Source organism: Typopeltis vanoorti, chromosome 19 (assembly GCF_054136105.1).
Source record: "Typopeltis vanoorti isolate ZY-2024b chromosome 19, IOZ_Tvanoo_1.0, whole genome shotgun sequence".
NCBI lineage: Eukaryota > Metazoa > Arthropoda > Arachnida > Uropygi > Thelyphonidae > Typopeltis > Typopeltis vanoorti.
The window spans coordinates 69,596,203-69,620,847 of record NC_143567.1 but is presented as its reverse complement, the minus strand read 5'-3'; the positions used below and the strand labels follow the sequence as shown (position 1 = coordinate 69,620,847).

The 24,645-nt window shown below is 36.9% G+C and overlaps 1 protein-coding gene across 1 annotated transcript in view; it reads right to left on the bottom strand.

Moving 5' to 3' along the window:
* Positions 1-24,645, bottom strand: part of PolQ (DNA polymerase theta) — a 379,759-nt gene that overhangs the window by 133,285 nt on the left and 221,829 nt on the right. Inside the window, exon 14 of the mRNA XM_090409009.1 lies at positions 2,765-3,089. Coding sequence (XP_090265135.1) covers positions 2,765-3,089 — 325 coding nt within the window. The remainder of the gene's footprint in view (positions 1-2,764; positions 3,090-24,645) is intronic.

Below are 24,645 nucleotides of genomic sequence, written 5' to 3'. Positions count from 1 at the left end.
ACACAAAAATATCATGCTATGCAGATGATATAGCAATCTGGCACACAAGCAGTAATCCTCAACAATCTGAAAAAGTCCTAAATAATTCAATAAAATGGCTCTGAAAGATGGGTTAAATTACAGATAAACCTAGAAAAAACAAAACGGAGTATCTTCTCCACTAATAGAAAAAATAAACACAATTACAACCCCCAAATCAAAATATATATAACAACAAAATAGGAAAAACAGAGTCTCCAAAATACTTAGGCCTAACCCTAGATACTGAACTGAGATTTACAACTCATATTACAAATATATCTAATAAAACTCTTAAAAAGCTTACTATCATCAAAATGCTTTGTGGAAACCAAAGTGGGGTGCAAAACCTAAAACACTCAAACTACATATATGGCACTCATATGACCCACTATGGAATATGCCTCATCAATCTGGGCTCCAGCTCCTACAAGCTCAAAAGAAAAAACTTGACAGAGTAGTCAAGAGTAGCAAAAATTATTATAGGTGCAGTCTCATCCACAAATAATTTAAAAGCTCAACAAGAGTGTGGGCTTCGCATACTAGAAGACAGAAGAAAACGCTCCACAGTTAAATTCACTAATAGAATCAGGAGCCAACAATAGAATCACATCTCACTCAGGACTTTCGATGCCTGGAAAGGAAAATCTAGACTAAAGAGATCATCTACTTTACAATATGATAATGAAATTAGAAACAGATCGACTTAGAGAACCTGTCCACTGAAATAAGCCAAGAGCCATCCTTTTCCACTATACTACCAAAAAATACAATGATTAACTTAAATCTCCTAGAACCTTGTTCAAAAAAGGATTCACAGCATGAAAATAAAAGAAAACGAGTAGACACTATACATCATTTAAATAATCTAAACCATGTCATTGCCTATACTGATGGATCATTTGATGAAGCACTCAACCAAGGAGGAGGAAAGAGGTTTTCTAACTCTACCTGGAGGCGAGGAAATGCAAATCAAAACCATACAAGCAGCTCTCAAGTTCTATTATTCTAATCCAGTAATAAACATTATAGAAGGAATAACCACGTACAGTGCCTCAAAATCTGCACTTGAGGTATTAAAAAATGAAAAAACAAAAGTCACACAGGAAAGCCATGAACTAACAATTTTAAATTAAAAAAATAAGAACTGTGCACTGCAATGGATACCAGCCCATGTAAATACTGAAGGCAGTGAGTGAGCAGACAGACTAGCCAAAGCAAGATACTTACCTGAAAAATTACACTCACTATCACTAACTGATGTTAATTTTGTCACAAAAATATGATTGGTAAAACAAACTATCAAGAAGAATGAAATCAGCAAAATTAATGAAAATAGAGAAATAACCACAATCATTACCAGACTAAGAATGGAACATTTTAAAGGCGTGAAAATTCATCCGGATAGTACTAGAAGCTATGAAATATGCAACTGTCCAGGAGTTGAACTAACACCTGTCCATATCTATTCTTGTCCAGCAATTGCCACTGCTCTACAGAAAATTGACAATAACCCTATAGAAAAGGCTCTACTCCATCAAAGTTCAACAGATTGCCTAAGCAGTTCTTACAGGCCCACAGTTATATCTAGAAGCTCTTCAATGGACTTGACAAAAACAACAACAACAACAGGATATCACACAGAACCTAATTATGTATGGCAGATCTTGAGGTTTCTAATAATTAGACACTACAAAGTTTGTCAAATGAAAAGGATGGTTGGAGTGTATTGTTGTCAGAAAAACTATGAATAGGATTTGAAGTGAATACAAGCAGGTCATTTATAAACAGGAGGATGAGAGTGGGTGAAAGTAAAGCCCTGAGGTATCCCTGCATTGGTGGAGAAACTTGACAAGAGGAAAACCATCCACCTTGAATCATAGTGACCAACCATGAATTTTGCTAAACTTTTATGTTGATTCCAGAGGCTGGAGGAGAAAGTTGGAAGATCATATCTAATCACTAATTACTGGTAAACCTCCAGATGGTAGAGAAGTTGGCTGGTGATGACCTTCTCCCATAGTTTTTGTAAGAACAGAAGAAGGAGCAATTGAATGGAAGTTTTTGGCTGACTTTTAATAGGCCAAACATGGGCCTGTTTCCATGCTGTAGGGTAGATGCTAGGTGAATAGGACAGACTAAAAGATAGGCGTTAATGCTGGACCCTAGTTCTTAGTACACAATAGGCTGGATACCATCAGGACGAGATGAATTGTTAGTGCCCAAGATTATTCTTTCTGGTAGAAGATTAGGGGTAGCATCGAGTGTGTGTGTGTGCATGCGTCTGAGTGTGTGTGTGGGGGGGGAGACTTTGCCTCATCATCAGTGCAGGAGCTGGATCAGCAAGTTAGCCTCATCTTTGGGTGATGTTACTATGGTATAATCTGGGTGTGAGAGTGGTGGAAATATCAAGATGGACAAAAGTTGAAACCAATGGCATTGGCAAGGCACCAAAAGGTTCAAATGCTGTTTGGACAGGTGCCAAGATTGCAGTGTTTGGCACAGTGTCTTCTCTAAAAGGATACTCAGGAATGATCATCACACTTTTTTTTTTTTTTTTAAATGCTCATTACATATCTATTTCGGTATTTTAAATCAGATCTTATGCTCAGAATTAAACTAGAAGAAGGAAAGATAATTCAGAACATGCAATGTTTACAAAAAAAAATCAGTAAGAAATAAATAAAAAATAACACACTTGCAAGTATTTATAATAGTGACATATCTAAAACTTTTATAAAATTACCAGCAAAAGTTGCAGCACTTTGTTGAAGTGATTGCAGCATACCCCGTGTGCAACCATATTTATCAGCAACAAACGAAAGAGGGATTTCATGAACTAAATCATTTAAAGCCAGTGCTACAAAGAAGCGCCGATGAATAGCCAGTTGGCGTGCTTGTTTAGGAACATTATTATTTATCTGTCCTCGTATAGCTCGAGATATAAATCTTTCTTCTACACCAACTAGCTCTCCAACATGCTTCATGTCTTCTGAAAGTTGCTCCCAAATAGAGAGAAAATCTAACCAATCCATAGATTCAAGCTGATCACTCAAATAAGGTGGAGTCACCTGCAAGAAACAAGAAGCATTTTTTAAAATCAGTCATGTAGTCAGTGCATAGTAGACTAACTCTGAAAATCTAAAAAAAAGGAGCTCCAAGCAGTTTAAAAAAAAAAAAAAGAAAAAAAAGTGTAGTATTAAAACTGAAGCGACTGCAACTGCATTATGTGCAAATATAATTATCACAGGTCATTTCATAAATTAAAGTATTTAGATAATCTGGAAACACTAACATGGAAAACATCAAAAGGCCACCTCAGGCCTGCAATAAGCAGGGTGGTGGTGTCACTGTAGCCCAGGGGTGGCCATGTGGCTTGCGTCCACACATCACGCAGCTCTTCACGCTCTACCAGGAAAAAAATAAACAAATAGAGCAGAGGAGACAACAAAAAAAAGGAACAAAATAAAAAAAAGAGAGATGAGGGAGAGAAAAACAGGGTTAATAAAAATTACTACAATAAAAAAGTTTAATTCAAAACACATTAAATGAAGTTTACTTTGAACAATTAGAATAATTTTAGTTACTTATTTACTAGTAGAAGCCTTCCTTGTATCTATTTTCTTAGAGAGCTCCTTAAAATTAGATGTGTAATTAGTCAAAGCAGTTCTTACAAGCTCGTTCAAATGTTCATCATTTAAAACAGATCTATATTTAGATTTAATAAATTGTAACTAACGTGTTGCGGTGGGCAGGCATAGATCAGCATCTCCACCTCGCCATGCATGCACGCACACACTTACACCATACTATCGCATCGGTCAAAGGTTGCAGCTCTTCTAAGTCTTATCGGAATTATTTTGGCTCCAAAAGGACACGTAGTTGGCCACCCCTGCTGTAGCCAATGAAATTTATTCATCATAAATAAAAATCTATGAATTTATTCAGAAACATCCATACCTGCAGTAGGGTTCAAACTTGGCATGTTGGTTGGAAAGCAGATCCATTATCCATTCAGTGACCAGGCTAGCCAACTATAATTATGTGAATACCATACTGTTGGGTTGGATGATGATGTGATTGTTTATATAGATATCTTCCTGTATACATTGGCTTTCTATAAATGGAAAAAGATAGTGAACTATATGAAGGGCAGGTGACTAATGTGTTATGAAAAGGCAAACAGTTATTGGATTACTTTTCTACTGAGAAGTGAATTTTGGAGTGTTAGCTGTTTAGGTAAGTAATAAAGGAATTCAGAGTGTCTTTCCCATGGGGCCAAATGGCAAACACATCATCAGCAAAGCATAACCATACAAAGGTTTATATGTAGTTGAGGTATTTTGTTTTCAAAGTGTTCCATGTAAAAGTTAACTAAAGGGGGAAGGACCATTGCCATACCATTAATCTGTAGATTTTTTCTTGTCAGTAAAGTAGCCTACATACATAGTCAATCTAAATAATTCAAAGATATACAGCGAGTGCTGTATGGGGATTCGCTATTAAGAGGCGTAATAATTGAGAGTTTAACGAAGTCGTACCAGCCGGGTGCGAACATAAAGGACGTCAGCGAATCTATTCGACTGCAAAAACAGAGGGTGAAAGAGATGATAATAGTGGCAGGAACGAATGATTTGAAAGAGGACAAAATGGAAATGATAGAGGATGTGAGGGAGTTGTTTGAGGTAGCAAAAGAGAAGAGTGAGAGAGTTAGGATGGTGAGTATCTTACCGCGGTATGACAGCGAAGTGTTTAGAAGGAGGGCCATAATTGCCAATGACTTTATGCGTGGGTTATGCATGGAGAGTGGTGTGGAATTTGTGGATGTGTGGAATGAGTTCGATGGGCGAAAGGACTTATATAAGATGGATGGGTTACATTTGAATGGAGTTGGTGTACGGAGACTTGAAAGAGTGTTGATGAATGATGTGGAAGTGGATGTACAGACTCAGGGAAACTAGATTTATTAAGAGGGGGGGGAGTAGATATGCAGACTTTAGGGGGGGAAGTTAAGTGTATGAATGAGTATATTATGCCCGGGCGAGTACGACGGACAACAAATCAGAATGGGATAATTAGTATAAGGAATCAAAGTAGGGATGGGACAAATGGGCTTCTGCGATTCATGTACACTAATGCCAGGAGTATTAGGAACAAGAAGGAAGAGTTTTTGGCCATGGTTGGCACTTCCAGGCCACAGGTTGTCGGTATTAGTGAAACATGGCTGACAGAAGATGATAAAGCTAGTGGGATTGAATGCGATGGGTATAGCGTGTTCAGGAGTGACAGGGTGAATAAAAAGGGGGGAGGAGTGTTATTGATGATAGCTGATGAGCTTCAGCCAAGGAGTATAGAAGTTGAACTGCAGGATGGGGAAAAAAGCACATTTGAGGCTGTTTGGTGTGAGATACAATCTAGCAGAACAAAATATACAACTGGGTGCTGCTATAGACCGGGTGATGGAGTGGATGGTGGGAATAGTATGCATAAGCAAATAGAAGAAATGAATGGAAGGAGGGTAATTATTATGGGTGATTTCAATTATGGTAATATTGACTGGAAAGAGGAGAGGGCACATGGGAGGAAGGAATTGGATTTTATGCAGTTATTAAGGGACAACTATCTACGGCAACATGTATTGGAAAATACCAGGGGGCAGAGAGTGCTGGACCTAGTAATTGCAACTGAGAATGTGGCTGTAACGAACATGACCTTGTTGCCACCAATTGGTGAGAGTGACCATAAGGTCATGACTTGGGAGGTGGCTAAAGGAGTCGAATTTACAATTAAGACAGGGTATATGTGGAATTACCGGGCTGGTAAGTATGACAAGCTTAGGTGTGTGCTTGGCTCAATGCCATGGCATGTAAAACTGCAAGGGCTGGATGTTGATGGTGCATGGGAGGTGGTCAAGAACTGTTTGCAGGAGGCAATGGTTGACTGTATACCAAGAGTCCGAATAATAAATCAGGTAGGGGTTAAATGGATGAATAACACTATTAAGCTTGAGCTGCAAAAAAAGAAACAATTGTGGAGGGAATTTAAGGAGAAGGGTGACCATCAGGTGCATGAACAGTATAAAGCTCAGGCCAGGATGGTAACAAGGGTGGTAAGAAAAGCAAAAGCAGATTACGAAAGGAAATTGGCCATGCAGGCTAAAGAGAATCCCAAACAGTTTTTTCAATATGTTGCAAGTAAAAGGAAAAATGCTCATGGTAGAATGATCTTAAAAAATGCTGAGGGTAGGGAGGTAACTGAATCAGTCGATGTTGTGGAATTACTGAGCGAACACTTTGCAAGAGTATATCATCCAGGTGGTGGCTTTGCGGAAATGGAGGAACCAACAGCTTATACTGGAATTGTGATGAATGAGGTAGAGGTAACTAGTCTATTACAGAACCTCAATGTCAATACATCTGTGGGATTGGATGGTATACCAGCTCGTGTCGTACGTGAAGCGGCCAAAGAATTGTCAGTGCCCTTGACCATTATGTTTAATTTGAGCCTCAGGACTGGGTCAGTCCCAAGGGGGTGGAAAGAGGGGAAAATAGTTCCACTGCACAAAGGTGGTTCCAAGGCTGCTGTTGAAAATTACCGGCCAATCAGCATAACAGGAATCATTATCAAGGTCTTAGAGAAAATAGTCAAGAGGAAAATACAAGATTGGATAGAAGAAAATGGGATACTGTATCGGGGACAGCATGGTTTTGTGAAGGGTAGGTCATGCCTCAGTAACTTGCTCACGTATTATAACACAGTGACGGCTGAACTGGATAAGGGTAATGGGTTTACAGTGATTCTGCTGGACCTTGCTAAGGCCTTTGACAGGATACCACATGGAATTCTAATCAGTAAATTGCAGCATATGGGAATGGACATAGGGTTGGTGAGATGGATAGGAGGGTGGTTGACGGAGAGATATCAGAGAGTGGTTTACTCAGGAGTAGAGTCCACAAGACGGCCTGTGACTAGTGGTGTACCACAAGGATCTGTTCTTGGACCACTGTTGTTTAATTTGTTCATAAATGATATAGGAAAGGATCTGAGAGGAACAGTTCATTTGTTTGCGGATGATGCGAAGTTGGGTAGGGCAATAGTGAATGCAGATGACGTCAAAATTTTGCAGGATGATTTGGATAGATTGGAGGTCTGGGCTAGGGAGAATGGATGTCAATTTAATGTGGCAAAATGTAAGGTTATGCATTTTGGGGTGAAAAGATTGGCGGCAGTTTACTGCATTGGTGGAACCCTGCTCCAGGAAATTGATGAGGCACGAGATTTAGGAGTGTTGGTGGATAAGGAATTGAAATTTAGGGGACACATTGCAAAAGTGACCAAAACAGCTCATCAAATCACTTGGTTGCTGAAGAATACGTTGACAAGCAGAGACAAGCAGGTTATTGTTCCTCTGTATCGAGCCTTGATAAGACCTCATCTCGACTACTGTGCTCAGATTTGGTCACCTAGGTTTCTTCTTGATGGGGAGGAGGTGGAGAGGATCCAGAGGCGAGTGACCAAGATGATAGCAGGTCTGGGGAATGAACCGTATGAGAACAGGTTGAGGATTTGTGGGTTGCAAAAATTGGTTGATAGGCGGAGGAGGGGAGATATGATTGAGACATTCAAATTACTGAAGGGTTTCTATAAAATTAATTCAGAAGATATTTTTGAGAACAGGGCTGGTTGTGGGAGGACTAGGGGACATCCATGGAAACTGGGCAAAAGTGTGGTTAGTAAAGGTGTTAGAGCTGGGTTCTTTACTTTTAGAGTAGTGAATGAGTGGAATGCGCTCCCTGAGTCTGTGGTGGATGCTGTGACAGTGAATGAGTTTAAGGCGAGGTATGATAGATACTGTATGAATGTCGAATAGTTGTGATGAAAATGATTTGGGGCCTCCCTCGATGAGTCTAATGACTCCCTGGAGTTGCCCGTAATAATAATAATAATAATAATAATAATATTGGGGGGGGGGATTAGACTTCATTAAATCAAGAGTGTCTATTAGTGGTACATTAGTAAATAAGGAAGTGACATAGAAACTAACCATTGATTGGAAATGAACTACAGAATTTTTTATAAAAGTAGAGAAGTTACCAGTAATAAAGGCAAGCAATTTAGCTAATTGTTGAGCAAATTTATAAGTAGGCCTACCTACACTATCGACTATAAAACATAGCAAAATATTAGATTTGTAGATTTTAGATACCCCATAAAAACGGGGTGGTTTCACTAGAACAGATTTTATTTTGTTGATGATTTCTTTGGGCCAATAGGCCCAAAAGGAATTTTTTTCAATAACTTATGAACTTTTTTCTTTTCAGACAAAGTGGGATCTCGATCTGCAATTTAGTAAGTAGAGAACTGTCACCTAGGAGATCCTATATTTTTGTTGTAATCCTCTTGATTCATGATAAGTGTAGTATTACCCTTATCAGCTTTAGTAATCACAGTATTTTTATTCTCATATAACTTTTATAAAGCAACTATTTCATTATGCATTTTAGGAGGTTTTAGACTGTTTAGAATGCTTGCTATATCTAAACATACATTACTGGCTATTGAGGGTGGAAGATTGTAGATACCCTGTTTTATATTCATCATAATTTCTAATTTTGGAACTTGTTTAGGTGCAATTGTGAAGTTATGACTTCGAATGAATGTGGCCATAGTATCTTCTGCAAGTGCCTGTGACAATATATTTATGACCACACAATCTCGTTGAAGGTACATTTGGAGTATAGTACATTAGCACTGTTGCAAGATTTCAAATTTCTTCAAGTGCCTGCATTTAACTTTTGTGAATTCATTTTTGGCTGAAACTTGTGATAAAGGTGATTCACATTTGAGGATTTAATATATTAAATAAGTCTTCACGTAGAGCTGTTATAGCTGTTTAACTTGATAAGCGCTATGTGAGTAGCAGGAATTTGTTCCATAGGAGTACAAAATTGTTTTTTTTTTTTTTAATTTTTTAATTTTTTTTTTTTTTTCACCAGAGGTCAGGCCAACAATTGTGGTAGCGGTTAGTCAGTGTCTTTAACGAACCAGTATGATTGTAGTATAGCTTGTTTCTTGTGTATATTTGTACGCTCCAGAAGATGACCTTGACATAAAGGTCGAAACGTCGAATTGTAAAATTTTAGTAATAATAAACTAAAGTTTTTATTCAAACACGGTAGTTGTCTCCATAATTTCCAAAAATGCATTCGGATCACCGTGTAAGCCTAAAAGAAAGGATAGGAGTACAAAATTTGTCCATCAGTAAACACAATGTGCTTTAGCAAAATGAAACTTTTTTTTTTTTTTTTAAATTTCAGAGAAGTAGAAATTATATCCTTATCGTGGCATCATTTGAGGAAGGTTAACCTGTTCAGTTGTCTGGCCAATTTCAGTTTCAACTTATCAATATGTTACGCTTTGTATACGATACCTATTCCATGGAGGACATAAATCTAAAAGACAAGCTTAGGCATTGGACTTTATTCATAACTTATGTTAACAGTATTACAACACTAAACAAACTAAATTATAAAAAAAGATGTTTATTAACTGGCTTATATTTCACTGGATTTCAAACCAGCATCTTCAGAGCAAACATGTTAGTTTGCTGACCTGGTTGGCCGAGTAGTTAGCATATCCACTCTCCAGCCAAAAGGCTGCAGGTTCGAATCCTGCCATGGGCATGGATGTTTGTCTGTGAAAATACTAGTAGTGGTGGTCGGCGGTAGATAGCATTAGTGTAGATGATGAAGGTAGTTGCGGTTGGTGGAGATGGAGAGTTGTAGAGTAAGTACCTTCCCTTGATGAGTCGTTGGACTCCCTGGAAGTGTTATGTAATAATAATAATAATTTACTTATGACAACAAGTGAAGCAATTCAAATTGTAAGGGATAAAAGATACAAAGCCGGTTACAATTTGAACTGTTTCACTTAATCACTGCTGCAGGTAAACTGAAACATATTGTTTTGCTCTGAAAATGCTGGTTTGAAATCTAGCTAAATACAAGTCAGTTAATAAACATCTTTTTATAATTTAGTTTGTTTGGTATAGTAATACCATTAAAATAAGTTATGAATGGAAATTTATTGACCATCTGTTGTCCTATTGATGCTGTAATAGTGCTTTATGAAACTGGTTCTTTTAATGAAATTTCATTTCATGTTCATTGTTGTTACTGAACTGCAGATGCCTATCATACCTAGATAAAAATTTTACTGCTAATAAATTTATTTGACATAAGTTTAAGTGTTCATCTTTAATTTTCTAAAAATATCTAACACCTAAGCTTGTTTATTAGTTCCTAATGAAGGAGGACACAGAAGACATTTCAATGAGATATTTAGAAGATCTCAAGGACTTAAAGAACAAAAAACGAAATTAATTCTAACTTCTATTATATGCCAACACCAGAAGACTAAAACAAATATGGATGAGCTTCTCATGATGAAGCATACTGATGCAAGGCCTGATATGATTGTGCTGTATGAGATAAAGGTCAAAGAGGAAAAATATGAATGTTTGATTGATTGATAGATACCAGATTTTTAACTTGTATACAAATGTTTACTTATATTACCTAGTCTCTAGCCATAAATACTGTTATTACAACTTGAACAGCACATAAAACTTTCATCTATCAGTAAATCATTTATAGCTTTCAACACATACACACCACATGTATAACATGCATATAAGCAGCCCTCAATGTTCGAAATGTCCTCCTTTTGCCTTCACATATGCTTGAAGTCTGTGAGGCCACATACTGATTGAAAGCACGCACAACATACAATGGAAAAGCTGCCACAGCATGCTCCAAATCCACCTTCAGACTGGTGATGCTGGGGTGCCGTTTCTTGCACACTACTCTCTCAAGCTCTGACTACAATTTTAAACCCCAATGGATTCAAACTGGGACTTCCAGATGGTCAATCAAGTGATGATATGTGGTTGGGTACATTTGTCTCCAACTACTGTGTGGTCATCGCCTTGTGTGCAGGGGCTGAGTTGTGTTGGACGGTCCACTGTCTACTGTGAAGCAAGATGTTTTTTTTTTTGGGGGGGGGGGGGGGGGGGGGCTAACACAGGTTTCAACAGAGTCTTGATACACTTTGGTGGAGGTTTTGACACCTTTCTAGCAGAAATGCAACTTGGATTTCCTCTGATATATCACCGCACTCTCACCAAACCAGGATGATAACCTCTCTGAATCCTGGGTGCTATGGCATGTGCCCATTCCAAGCATATACTTGATTGTTTTGCAGGTTAAATGCTCTTCAATGGTGAAAATCTTCCCAGCTGTAAAGCGGATATGGCTGTTGTTTGCATAATGCTGGAGAAGTGTCTTTTTTTATCACTCTATGCCACATAAGTTGTGGTGTTAGGAAGTGTCCAGTAGAACGATAATATGCTATCATCCTCAGGTTTATGTTTATGTTATGTCAGTGAATGTGACATTGTTCTCTGTAAAACATTCATCTCTTGTGACATCACTTTCTGTGTTCTCACAGGATTATGATGGAGGTGTGCCTTCACAGCTCTCATAAGCTGTTGCATCCTAACACAGCTTGTTCTTTGGTCAGATATGTCTCCTTTATCATTATAACAGTTAATAGTCCAATACACAAACATCCTACTGATCTCAAGTGTATTTACTGTGTTGAAAATCACAAGTGGCTACATTCTGACCTTGTGAAGTGCTATTACTGCTACACAGTTTTCATAAACTCCCCACTGCATATTAACCCCTACAGCTAGACACTGATAAACATGTGAATATTGGCTGCACACCGCACCACTAACGGAATTGGCCTTGCACAATTCTGAGGGCAGCACAGTGGTGTGCAGAAGTGGTAACAGTATTTATAGCAAGACTGTGTGTATTTCCTCTATATGTTTCACTGTCTATATGGCTAACAGCATGATTGGGAGCTAGCTTAACATAAATAAAGAACGACAAAAAATTAAACAATTTCCAACAGCAGTTAATATCTGAGCTGAAAAGACTGGAATGATGAAAAATGGAGGAGGACACAGAAGGAATTTCAATAAGATATTTAGAAAATATGAAGGACTTAAAGAACCAAAAATCTGAAACTGATTCTAATCTCTATGAGGTTACCCTCTCGTATATACCAACACTAGAAGCATAAAACAAATGTGGATGAGCTTCTGGTCATGACGAAGCATACTGATGCAAGGCCTGATATGATTATGATATATGAGATAAGGGGGATCATTCCAGTCTTTTTAACTTACAAATATTAACTGCTGTTGGAAATCATTCATTTTTTTGCTACTTTTTTATTTATGTTAAGCTACCTTCTGATGATGCTGTTAACTATATATATTAAACATGCAGAAGATATACAGCAAAACATGTATCATAATACATCTAGTATAAATAAACATTTGTATATGAGCTAAAAATCTAGTATTTATCAATCAAGAAAATTTACCCATTGTGAATCGCAAAAATATAATAAGTAACATGGTTTTATGAAGGGTAGATCATGCCTAGTAACTTGCTCACGTTTTATAACACAGCGACAGCTGAACCGGGTAAGGGTAATGAGTTTACAGTGATTCTACTGGACCTTGCTAAGGCCTTTGACAGGATACCACATGGAACCCTAATCAGTAAACTGCAGCATATGGGGATGGATATAGGGTTGGTGAGATGGATAGGAGGATGGCTGATGGAGAGATATCAGAGAGTGGTTTATTCAGGAGTAGAGTCCAAAAGATGGCCTGTGACTAGTGGCGTGCCGCAGGGTTCTGTTCTTGGACCACAATTTTCAATTTGTTCATTAACGATACAGGAAACGATCTGAGAGGAAGTGTTCACTTGTTTGCTGATGATGCAAAGTTGGGTAGAGCAATAGTGAGTGCACAGGATGTCAAAATTTTGCAAAATGATTGGATAGTTTGGAGGACTGGGCTAAGAAAAATGGATGTCAATTTAATGTGGCAAAGTGTAAGGTTATGCATTTTGGGGTGAAAAGATTAGCAGCAGTATATCACATTGGTGGAACTGTACTCCAGGAGATTGATGAGGCCAGGGATTTGGGAGTGTAGGTGGATAGGGAGTCGAAGTTTAGTGGGCACTTTGCAAAAGTGGCTAAATCAACTCATCAAATCACTTGGTTGCTGAAAAATACTTTAACAAGCAGAGACAAACAAGTTATTGTTCCTCTGTATGGAGCCTTTACAAGACCCCATCTAGACTACTGTGCCCAGATATGGGCGCCGGGTTTCTTCTTGATGGGGAGGAGGTGGAGAGGATCTAGAGACGAGTGACCAAGATGATAGCAGGTCTATGGAATGAACCTTATGAGAACAGGTTGAAGATTTGTGGGTTGCAAAAATTGGTTGTCAAATTACTGAAGGGTTTCTATAAGATTAATTCAGAAGATATTTTTGAGAATAGGACTGGTGGTGGGAGGACTAGGGGCCGTACATGGAAGCTGGGCAAGAATGTGGTTAGCAGGGGTGTTAGAGCTTTTTTACTTGGAGAGTGGTGACTGAGTGGAATAGGCTGCCAGAGTCTGTTCTGGGTGCTATGACTGTGAATGAGTTCAAGGCGAGGTATGATAGATACTGTGTGAATGTCGAATAGTTGTTCTTGACATGGTGTTAGGACCTCCCTCGATGAGTTTGTCGACTCCTTGGAGTTGCTCGAAATAATAATAATAATGTTTGCTATTTCCTGGGTACCTCACAATTTTTTTAAACTGAACAGTATATAAAAATTGAGTGGTGTTTTAATTTTTTCAATGTATGCATATCATAATCTAACTCAGTAAAACTTAAGTATGAATGCAAATGCCTATATTTACACAATAAGGATGTAAAAAAAATACTTTATTTAAAATTTTTTTATTATAATAAACTTTAAAATTTATCATCATCATCATCATCATCAAATTCCTGCCTTGTACCCACAAGAGGTGTACAGGATATGATAGTACTACATGAAAAAATTATATCATTACTAACTTCCTATCTACAATTTTCCTCCAAATCAGTCTGTTACTTGTCAAGACTCCAACATTATCAGATATTATATTTCTATCGTCTAAGGCACTTTGTACCGTATCAATCCACCTATATCTTGGTCTTCCTCTGGGTCGTTTTGCTGCCAATCTGGCAGAGAACACTTGTTTTGCTAATCTTTCCTCGCCCATTCTGTTTAGGTGACCATAACACCTGAGATTAGCTCTGCTAACACATTCCTGGATGCTGACAATATCAAGTTCTTTCCTAATATCCTCGTTTTTAATATGATATTGCCATTGATCCCATCTGTTCACGCCTATAATATTTCTCAGGACTCTCATATCTGCAGTCTCTAGTCTTTGGTCAAGTGTTTTACTTCTGACCTAGCTCTCAGATCCATAAGTTAAAACTGGTTTGAATACTGTCTTGTATACAGCTAATTTAGTGTTCCGACTAATTTCTCTCTTATTCCATATGAATTTATTCAATTGACTTCCCACCATACCAGCTTTGCTGATTCTGTTGTCTATTTCTATATTTAATTTACCATCTTCAGTAAAAATCGTGCCTAAGTAGCTGAAATGTTTTACTTGTTCCACAGGTTCTCCATTCACAAGACAGTTGACATTTTCAATGATTCTGCCTATTTTCATTGTCTTTGTCTTCGTATTGCTGACCTTCATACCATATCTATTACAATAACTATTCAATTTAGTCAGAGAATCTTGCAGACTTGTAGCAGATTTATTTAGAAGTATAACATCATCTGCATAAAGCAAAGAGCTGACATTAACATCTCCAATTCTGATATCATGTTTAATACCACTTTCCTTCATAATGTGATCCATATAGATAATGAATAACAGAGGGGGATAACGTACATCCTTGTCTCACACCAGATTTAACATTAAACCATCTTCCTGTACTTCCTTCAATTCTAACTGCTGACTTACAACTCAAATAAAGACTAAGTATTGCTTCATATAATGCCTCATTGACACCATACAACTGCAGCATATTGAATAGCTTCTCTCTTGGCACCTTATCATATGCCTTTTCCAAATCGACAAAACTTAAATACAGATCTTTATTATATTCCCATGCTTTCTCGACTATTTGTCGTAAAGTGAAGATCTGATCCTGACAGCCTCTGTTTGGCCTGAATCCAGCTTGTTCTTCACCAATCTTTTCTTCCACAATTCTTCTCAACCGTTTCTCAAGTATACTTGCATAGATCTTGCCAGGAACACTCAGTAGGGAAATAACTCTGTAATTCTCACATTCAGTTTTATTTCCCTTTTTATATATGGGTACTATGAGAGCTCTACTCCAATCATCGGGAATTCGTCCCTCTGTCCAGGCTTTCTGAACTATGCAGTGCAGCCACTGTAAGACTCTTATACCACAATACTTCAGCATTTCTGGTTGAATATCATCTACTCCTGCTGCCTTTCCACATTACAAGCCTTTGATGGCTTTTTCTACTTCAAGTATGGATATGTATTCCTGACTGCATGCCTGGTCAGTGTTTTTTACCACTGTGCTGTCATCACTGCTTGTTTCATTTAGCAATTTTTCAAAGTAATTACTCCATACTTCAGGGATATCTTTTTCTGCAGTTTTCATGTCACCTTTATCATCTCTAACTCCTTTTACAACACTCTTTCCTCCATTCTTAAGCTTCTTCGACAACCTCCAGAATATTTTGCCACCTTCTTGATATTTATTTTCTATATTCTTGCCAAAGTTCTCCCATGACTTTTGTTTAGCTAGTTTTACACAGCGTTTAGCATTCTTGCATTTGTCTCTATATTCTCTAAGAGCACAAGCTGACTTATTTGCCAGGAACTTTTGATATGCTTTCTTCTTTTCCTTCACTGCCTGTTTAACTTCCTGTGTCCACCAGGGAGTTCTGATTTTTTTATCCTTGCACACAACCTCACCACATGCCTCTCTGGCAGAATCAATCAATGTTTTCTTCAGAGTTTGCCACAATCTCCAAGGTTTGATTCCTGTTCTCAAACTCTTTCATTTTTTCTTCAATAATCTTTGTGTATTTTAGTCTACAGTTCACATCTGAGAGCTGCTCAACTTTTATTCACTTTAAAACTTTCTTACATGTTATTCTTTTCAATATGAAATTCAATTTTATCCTGCTCAAGACTAAATAGCGATCACTTCCAATTTCAAATAATCTGTACACTCTGGTGTCCTGCACCAGGGAGAAAACATCACTATCAACAATAACATACTCAATGAGACTTTTCTTATTCCTTGCCTCTTCTCTCCATGTGAATTTGTGCGCATTTTTATGTTGGAACATGGTGTTAGTAATAACCAGTCCATGTCCTGAGCAGAAATCCAACAGATATTTGCCATTATTATTAGCTTTGCTCTTTTCTCCAAATTTTCTCAAAATATTTTTGTATGTCTCACAATCATTTCCTACTCTGCTATTTAGATCCCCAACAAGGACCAACTTTTCCTTTTTCATTGTGTCAGTTGCTTTTTCTAAAGCCTCAAAAAATTCCTCCACTCCTACCTTAGTAGAACCTTTTGTGGGACCATAGGCACAAATAAGTCTCATTGTCCAGTTCCCCATTCTCATATTTGCCCACATTACTCTACTTGAGACTGACTGCCATTCAAGAAGATTAGCCTCGTATTTTGTGTTGAATACTATGGCTACTCCTTCTTTTCCTTGATTGTCATTGCCTGAATATAACATTTTGTATTTATTGCTGAGAAAGATCTCACCAGTTTTGGTCTTTTTTGTTTCAGTCACCCCTATTATGTCGATCTGGTACTTATCTAATTCCTCAGCTAGCTCCATTTCTTTGCCATTCAGGCTTCTTACGTTGATAGTACCGATCTTTAACTCTGGTGATGTTGAGTTGGGATTGATTTTCAGATTTGTTCCAGTAGCTGACTTATCGCTGTTCGCCCTGGTTCCCTGGCAAAAACAACGGGGGCCTTGTTTAACCGGGCGACGCCCCAGCCGGCATGAAATTTTGTCATGTTGTACCATCATTTTTTATTTTGGTTTAACCAATAAAAATACAATTTGGTCGGCTAAATCCCAGATTGCCAGCCCATCCTCATTCGTTCAGTATCCAAGTAGATACCCAACAGGGCGCACCACGAGAAGGTGAGGATTGGACATTAGGTCAGAAGCCCTGGTCGGCTCTCCGCATTCCTTTAAAGGCTATGTGGAGGTCTCCTCTCAGTTATACAGCTTTGGCCCTTAAGCATCCCTTTAAAATTTATTTCAATATGCAAAAAAGTTTTAAAAAGAATTAGTTGAGCTTTTACATGTAAACTGTAGACTCAACCATACAAGCATTATTCAAGAAAAAAATTAAACAGTTTGGAAACAAGAACCAAACCTTGGAGAACTCAGTGGCAAACTCTGAAGGAAACATCGATTGGTTTGGGTAAGGAGACGTGGTGAAGTTGTCTACAAGGATGGAAATGATTGGCATAAGAAGTTGAAGAGGCAGTACTGGAAAAAAAAGAAAGCATACTGAAAGTTCCTAGCAAATAAGTTGGTAGATATCCTAAGAGAATACTGAAAAAAATTTAAGAGAGCTAAGCCACATGTAAAAGGAGTAAACAAAAGTCAAGGAAAGACTTCAGTAAGAATACGGATCATGAACATCAGGATGGTGGTGTGAGATCTTGAATGATGAATCTATCATCGTATGGTTGAGTGTACAGTTTACATGTAAAAGTTGCCGAACTCATTCTTTTTAAACTTTTTTGCATATTGAAATAAATTTTAAAGTTTATTATAATAAAAAAATTTAAAATAAAGTTTTTTTTTTACATCCTTATTGTGTAAATATAGGTATTTGCACATATTCATACTTAAGTTATACTGAGTTAGATTATTATATGCATACATTGAAAATGCATAACCAACGTCTAAACCTTTCCACGAGAAAAGATATTCTAGATGTCTTGAGTAGTTACTTCAAAAGATTTAAATGAAACAAAGAGCGACAGAACAGCATTAGAAAATATTTAAGAGGAATGCAAACAGGAATAGATATCAATATTGAGGTAGTAAAAACTATGTTAACTCTGAAATGTGGAATTCAGCTGCAGTAAATGATCTTCAACCAAAAATGCACAAATATGCATAATTCTGAAGGTCTGATGGGAAGGTCAATTTCCAGATGATTGGAGTAGAGTTCTCATAGTTCCTATCTATAAAAAGGAAATATAATTAAAACTAAATGCAAAAATACAGAGAAATTTTTCTACTAAATGTTCCAGGTAAGATTAATACAAGCATGATTGCACAGAGGCTAAGAAAACCATGAAAGAGAAACCAGGAGAAGAACAAGCTAGGCTCAGACCAAATAGAGGTTGTCAAGATCAGATTTTCCCTTTACGACAAAGTTGAGAAATCCATTGGAATGGAACAAAGATTTCTATTTAAGTTTTGTAGATCGGGAAAAGGCATACAAGGTTCCCATATAAAATGTTTTCAAAAGCAACCATTATATGGGATGGGTAAATAGAACATTTATAGAGCAATATTACACATAGTCTATATTTAAGTTATAAGTTGACAGTTAGAATTAAAGGAAATACAGGAAGATGATCAGATGTAATATAAAGTTGCCCACTCTTCACTCTTATTCTCATCATCTATGTAGATTGCATTATAAAAGAAAGTAGTACTAAACCTGATATTAGAATTGGAGGCATCAATCTTGGCTCCCGCCTTTATGAATATGATGTTGTACTCCTACATATGTTCTGTGCAGGTCTTCAGAATCTTTAAAGTTGAACAACAAATTTGGCATGAAATCAGCAACAAAACTATGAAAATAGGCAAAGGGAACAGAAAACTTAAGCTGCATTTTCAATGGAGAATCTATAGACCAAGGGAAATATTTCAGCTATTTAGGCACAGTTTTTAGTGAAATATGGCAAATAAATTAAATATGAAATAGTGGGGATATGAAATAAGAGAGAAATTAGCCAGACCAGCAGTGTACAAGATAGAGTCAATCCAGTTTTAAGTTATGGATCTGAGAGTTGACTAGAAATAAAGCATTTGATCAAAGACTAGAGACCATAGATATGATAGTACTGAGAACAATTAGAAGAGTGAACAGATGGCATCAATGACAGAATCATTGATTCTGTCATTGATGCTAACAATCTTTTAGATGTAATTTCAGATGTAATCTAGAATGTATGGTCACTTAAACAGAATGGGAGATGAAAGGTTAACAAATCAGGTGAATGCTAAGATGTCAGGAAGAAGACCCATAAGAAGACCAAGATCTAGGTGGACTGATTCAATCAGAAGCACTCTAGAAGATTGAAATATCAGATATGACAAGTAACAGACTAATTTGGATGAAAACTGTTGATAGGAGGGTGGTAATAATCTAGATGTAAACATAAACCTACTTAAAAATACTAGAGAAATTAATAAAATATCTAACATTGTGTGATCTGGGCTTTTTTCCTTTTTTCCAACTAGGAAAGTTGGAGATGATGGTTCAAGTACTGAACAATGAATAGCACATGTAACAAAGTTAGAGTATCTGAATACCACATAACAAATTATTTCCCTATAATAGTCAAAATAAAATGCACTATAAATGAGAAGCTGAGGTCAATAAAACAAGGATACACCTACTGAAAACAAAGACAGTAGCAAAGCAATCAATCACACCAAATGGCAAATATATAGAGCTCTCAAGGAGGCTGATTTCCAAGCTTCCTCTGCATTCATTTAACATTCATTTGGTATCATGATAATGCCAAAGAACACAAGACTGAGAATGACTAGGTGAAGGGCATTTCATAATTAAGAATTTAGAGGTTAAGGTATGAGTTACCAACAGAAGAATGTCTTCGTTAGCCTCCTTCCATCCACTGCTGGCTATTCCAGTTCCTGCTGTACCTAATGTCCACTATCTCATGTGGACTTGGTATTTACTCAGTGTTTAATTTTTCCCATCTTTCACCTCTTAATCTGCTAATACGGCTAAACTATTTCCACGTATAATACTTCACAATATATTTACTTAGTCATCTCTCTAATTATATTCCATATTGTTATGTAAAGTATTCTTCTCTCCAAGGTTCTTTGGACCACACACACACACACACACACACACACACACACACACACACACACACACACACACACACACACACACCTGTTTTTTTAGTCAATGCCCACATTTCACTTCCATAAATAAACACTGGAATAATGCACACATTAACTTCCTTTTTAAATAGATATAGACAAATCTCCTAACAGATAATCTTTACAGACAAAATTCTTTATTTCCTTGTATGATTCTTCTATTTACTTCTTTATCTTGTTTTTCCTATTTCTTGTTTTTTGACAGACCACCAACAGTAGCTATACCAGATATAGTGACAAAGGTTAATGAAAATCACTTCAATGTAATTTTTACTGCTTCATACAAATCAAGAGATTTGGTTGTATATTTTAATGGCACCAAAGAAGCTATTTCTTCAATAATATTTGTTATCAATACCTCTAATAAAAATGGCAAGTTGAGCCGTATCTGTAGCATCAGTACTTTCATCTAACACCAAAGCATAAAATTTGAAATTGGCAGCTTTACTCTTCAGATCTCTTTTGATACATTTCCCTATTTCTTAAATTCGCCTAGCTATAGTTTGGTGAGACAAACTGATTTTAGAATATAAATTATATATTTAGTTTAATCCTTTATCCAAATGTAAGCAAATAAAGTTTGCACCTGAAGTATCTTCAGGACTAGGGCAACTCGTGGCAAGATGGACTAAGTTCTGATCACTTTCCTTAGTATTCAATAATGCAAAGCACACCTCCTTGTGGACATGTATAATGCTATGCATTATTGGAAGGGTCACACATGTCCACAAAGAGGTGTGCTTTGCATTATGGGATACTAAGGAAAGTGATCAAAACTTAGTCCACCTTTGCCACGAGTTGCCCTAGTCCTGAAGATACTTCAGGTGCAAACTTTGTTTGCTGACACTTAAATAAAGGATTAAACTAAATATATAATTTATAGTCTAACCAAGTGGAAAAAAAAAACTTCTGACATCTTTCTCTAATCCATAGTAATTTAATAAGAAGGTGTGATACCTTTTGGGCAACTGGCATATGGAAATATGAGTTTTGCATTGCTTCAACCTTGGTATCACCTCTGGGTCTGGCTCCCACTGAAGAGACCTCAATAAAGGTCGAAACAAGTCTGGATAGTGACCCTTCCCATAATGCATAGCATTATACATGTCTACAAGGAGGTGTGCTTTGTATTATGGGATACTAAGGCAGAACTCATGGCAGAACTTAGTCCACCTCTGCCACGAGTTGCCCTAGTCCTGAAGATACTTCAGGCGCAAACTTTGTTTGCTTACACTGGGATAAAGGATTAAACTAAATATATAATTTATAGTCTAACCAAGTGGAAAAAAAAAAACATCAGATTTTAGAAAAATCCATTTTTTTTATATCAGGACAAATTATATCTGTGACGCTATCTATACACTGCTTAATAAACTCACTCAGTAAATGGTTTTGATTTTTTGCAATCAGACTTGCTACCACATAAACTAGCTTTTATAACAGAGTCTGTTTGAGTTGTAACTTCCTTGAAAAAACTTTGTTGAGATAACACACTTTCTTTCATTTCCTCTATTTTGCCTTTACGAAACATTCCCTGATATATATATTGAATTAGGCAGCATGTCTTTGCATATAATGTCTTTTCAAATTATAATCTTTGAAAACTGACATGATTTCCAAACATATGAATCATAGTGCCTTGTTATTTTTCTCAGCAAAAAAGTGCTCATTTGTCCATTTTTTTGTTGAACACTCTTCCTTCATCTACAATTTTTCTTTTTCTTGGTTCTGCTTTCTTTTGAGATGACATTGAATGCAAGCTGAGGTAAAAAAATTAATAACTAAATAATCATTTATTTTTATAGTATTAGCAATGTTGTAAATGTAATTATAACAATATCATGAGCAAAAAACTATTTGATAAATTTTTGTACTTCCTATACCATAGCTGCTAAAAAATTATTTTAACTTATTAAATTATTTTATGAAATAACACAAGAAGCTCAAGCTTAATAATTAAAAAAGAATACCTATATATCTGTTTAATGACAAAAATGACCGTCTTCATAGGAACATGCACATGTAAGTAGGTTGAAATATTATTATCGGTAATCGCTGCATCTTCCTAGCCAAGTCATACAAGCACATGTAATGTCTGATACATGCAGGGGGAGAAGTTAGCACCACACTCTACCCTTCCCTACACAGCATTCTGTTGTCATCACTCATGCAGTCCATGCTCAAGCACCGTGCAATAGAGTCACATGGAACTTAATACACTCTTGGATGTGCAAGAAGATGAAGCTGATCCTTAGAAGAATGGATGAAGGTTGATAGTTTGAATGAATGATTTGAAAGTGGTATGGACATTATATAAGCAAAGAACTTTAGCTATCTTTACTGATATACTTCAAATGCAATATTCTATCTATAAAATATATAAAATACTGCATGTCCCTCTATCCTTTCCATAATTAACACACAAGATCACAACAAAACTATTCATATCTCTGTGTTCAAGGTACATCCGAAAAAGACAGCTGAAGTCCTCTGTTTTCTTTGTTCTCAATTTTTTCTGATATTGTTTACATTGCAAAACACTGTTATGAATAACAGTGTTTTACAGTATAAACAATATGAAAATTTACATTTTCATATTGTTTATATTTACATTTACATTTCACTTCCTCACACCACATTTCTCAGAAACTTAGTATTGTACACATGTTGAAGAACCGTGCCTCTCTCTCCTTACAACAGATCAACAAGACCTCCAGGAAGAACTATCCCCGATATCCACCAACCTTACCATGAATGGATTTCCTCGAAGACTCGTCCAAAAGATACTTTTCTCTGAACCCCAACAAAGACAATAAGATGATGTACATTATATTTCTACCATCGTCATTCCATACCTAGGGACAGTTTCCAATAAGATTGCTAGACTCCTTAGACCACATAAAATAAGAGTGGCCTTTAAACCCACAGAAACGATTAGACAATTCTTAAGATCTCCAAAAGATAGCCATCCTTTCTCCAAATATGCTGGAGTTTATAACATACCAAGCTTGTGCGGCTTGAATTAGATCGGCCAAACTTCAAGGAGCCTTGAAATTAGGCAAAAAGAACATATAGGTGACGTCAATAATAACAGAGAAGAAAAATCGGGGTTAGCATTTCATTTCTCAAGAACGAACCATACCATAGAGTGGGATAGAAGCACAATTCCTTACATGGAGGAGGACTTCTGCTCCCGAATTTTTAAGGAGGCCACAACAATTGCCCGCTGTACACAAAACCTTAACAGGAACCAAGGACTAATCTTGCCCGTGATCTGGAAGATCCTTATCAGATCCTTCAACTCGCCAGAACTGAATTATAGTGCCAACTATAGAACATTCCTAAATAACAACAAGTGAGATCATCCACGCTCTCTGAATGTATTGTACGCGCTCTGTTCTTTGTTTAATATAATTGGAATCAGCTGATTTTAGTTTGTAACAGTTTTTTACTTTTTAGTGCCTTACATCAGTTATGTATTGATGATGCCAACAGACTTAGTTGGTGAAACTAGTTGGTATAACTTAGTTGTTTATTATATACACTTGATCAATATAATCCCAATAAAAGTTTTTCCAATATGAAAATTTCTTTAGAACATATGTTATATGAGTAAAATCTCCCTTTAAGTAACTCACATATATCATATCTCCTCTTTTCTACTTCATCAGCTAGAAGTGTGAGATCCACAAACCTTTAGTTTATTCTTAGAGGGAGCACTCCAGAAACCAGTCACCATTCTGGATACTCTCAGAATCCTCCCCCCCACTTTCACATCCCCAGGAAAATGAGGTGATCAAATATGTGCACAAAAATCTAGACATTATAGTAGTATCAAAATCTAATGTTTCTTAACATCCAAGTGACTTTTCTGGATATTTTGCTTACTTTTGCAATATGTCCTCTGATTTTTCTCTCTGTTGCAGTCGAGTTCTATTTATGTAATACAGAGCCTAGTTTTTCCCATTCCAAAGTGCATAACTTAACATTTTATCATAATAAATTGATAACTATTATCCTCTTCCCAAACTACCAGATTATTTAAGGCCATCTATAAAATCCATTTTGTAACTTATATGTTTCTATCATATCCTCTCTTGTCTACTTCATCAGCCAAACTGTATAATCCACAAACCTTCAGTTCTATTCTTAGAGGGAGCACTCCAGAGTATCCAGTTGCCATTCTGGATACTCATCTCTGAATCCTCTCTCCCACTTCCACATCACCAAGAAAATATGAGCAACTAGATATTCCCCTCAAATCATTCTCAATATCGCTTATGTAATCTGAACAGCCTGGGGGAGACCTGACTCCCACCAAGAGCGTCCCTTGGGTAGCAGATGAGGGAAACCCCCCAATGGGTTGCTCCGAATAAAGAATAAGGAGTCATGGACCAAAGGATGCAGCAGAGGAGTGGCAAGCTAGCTGCATTATTCTGCCATTCAACCCTAT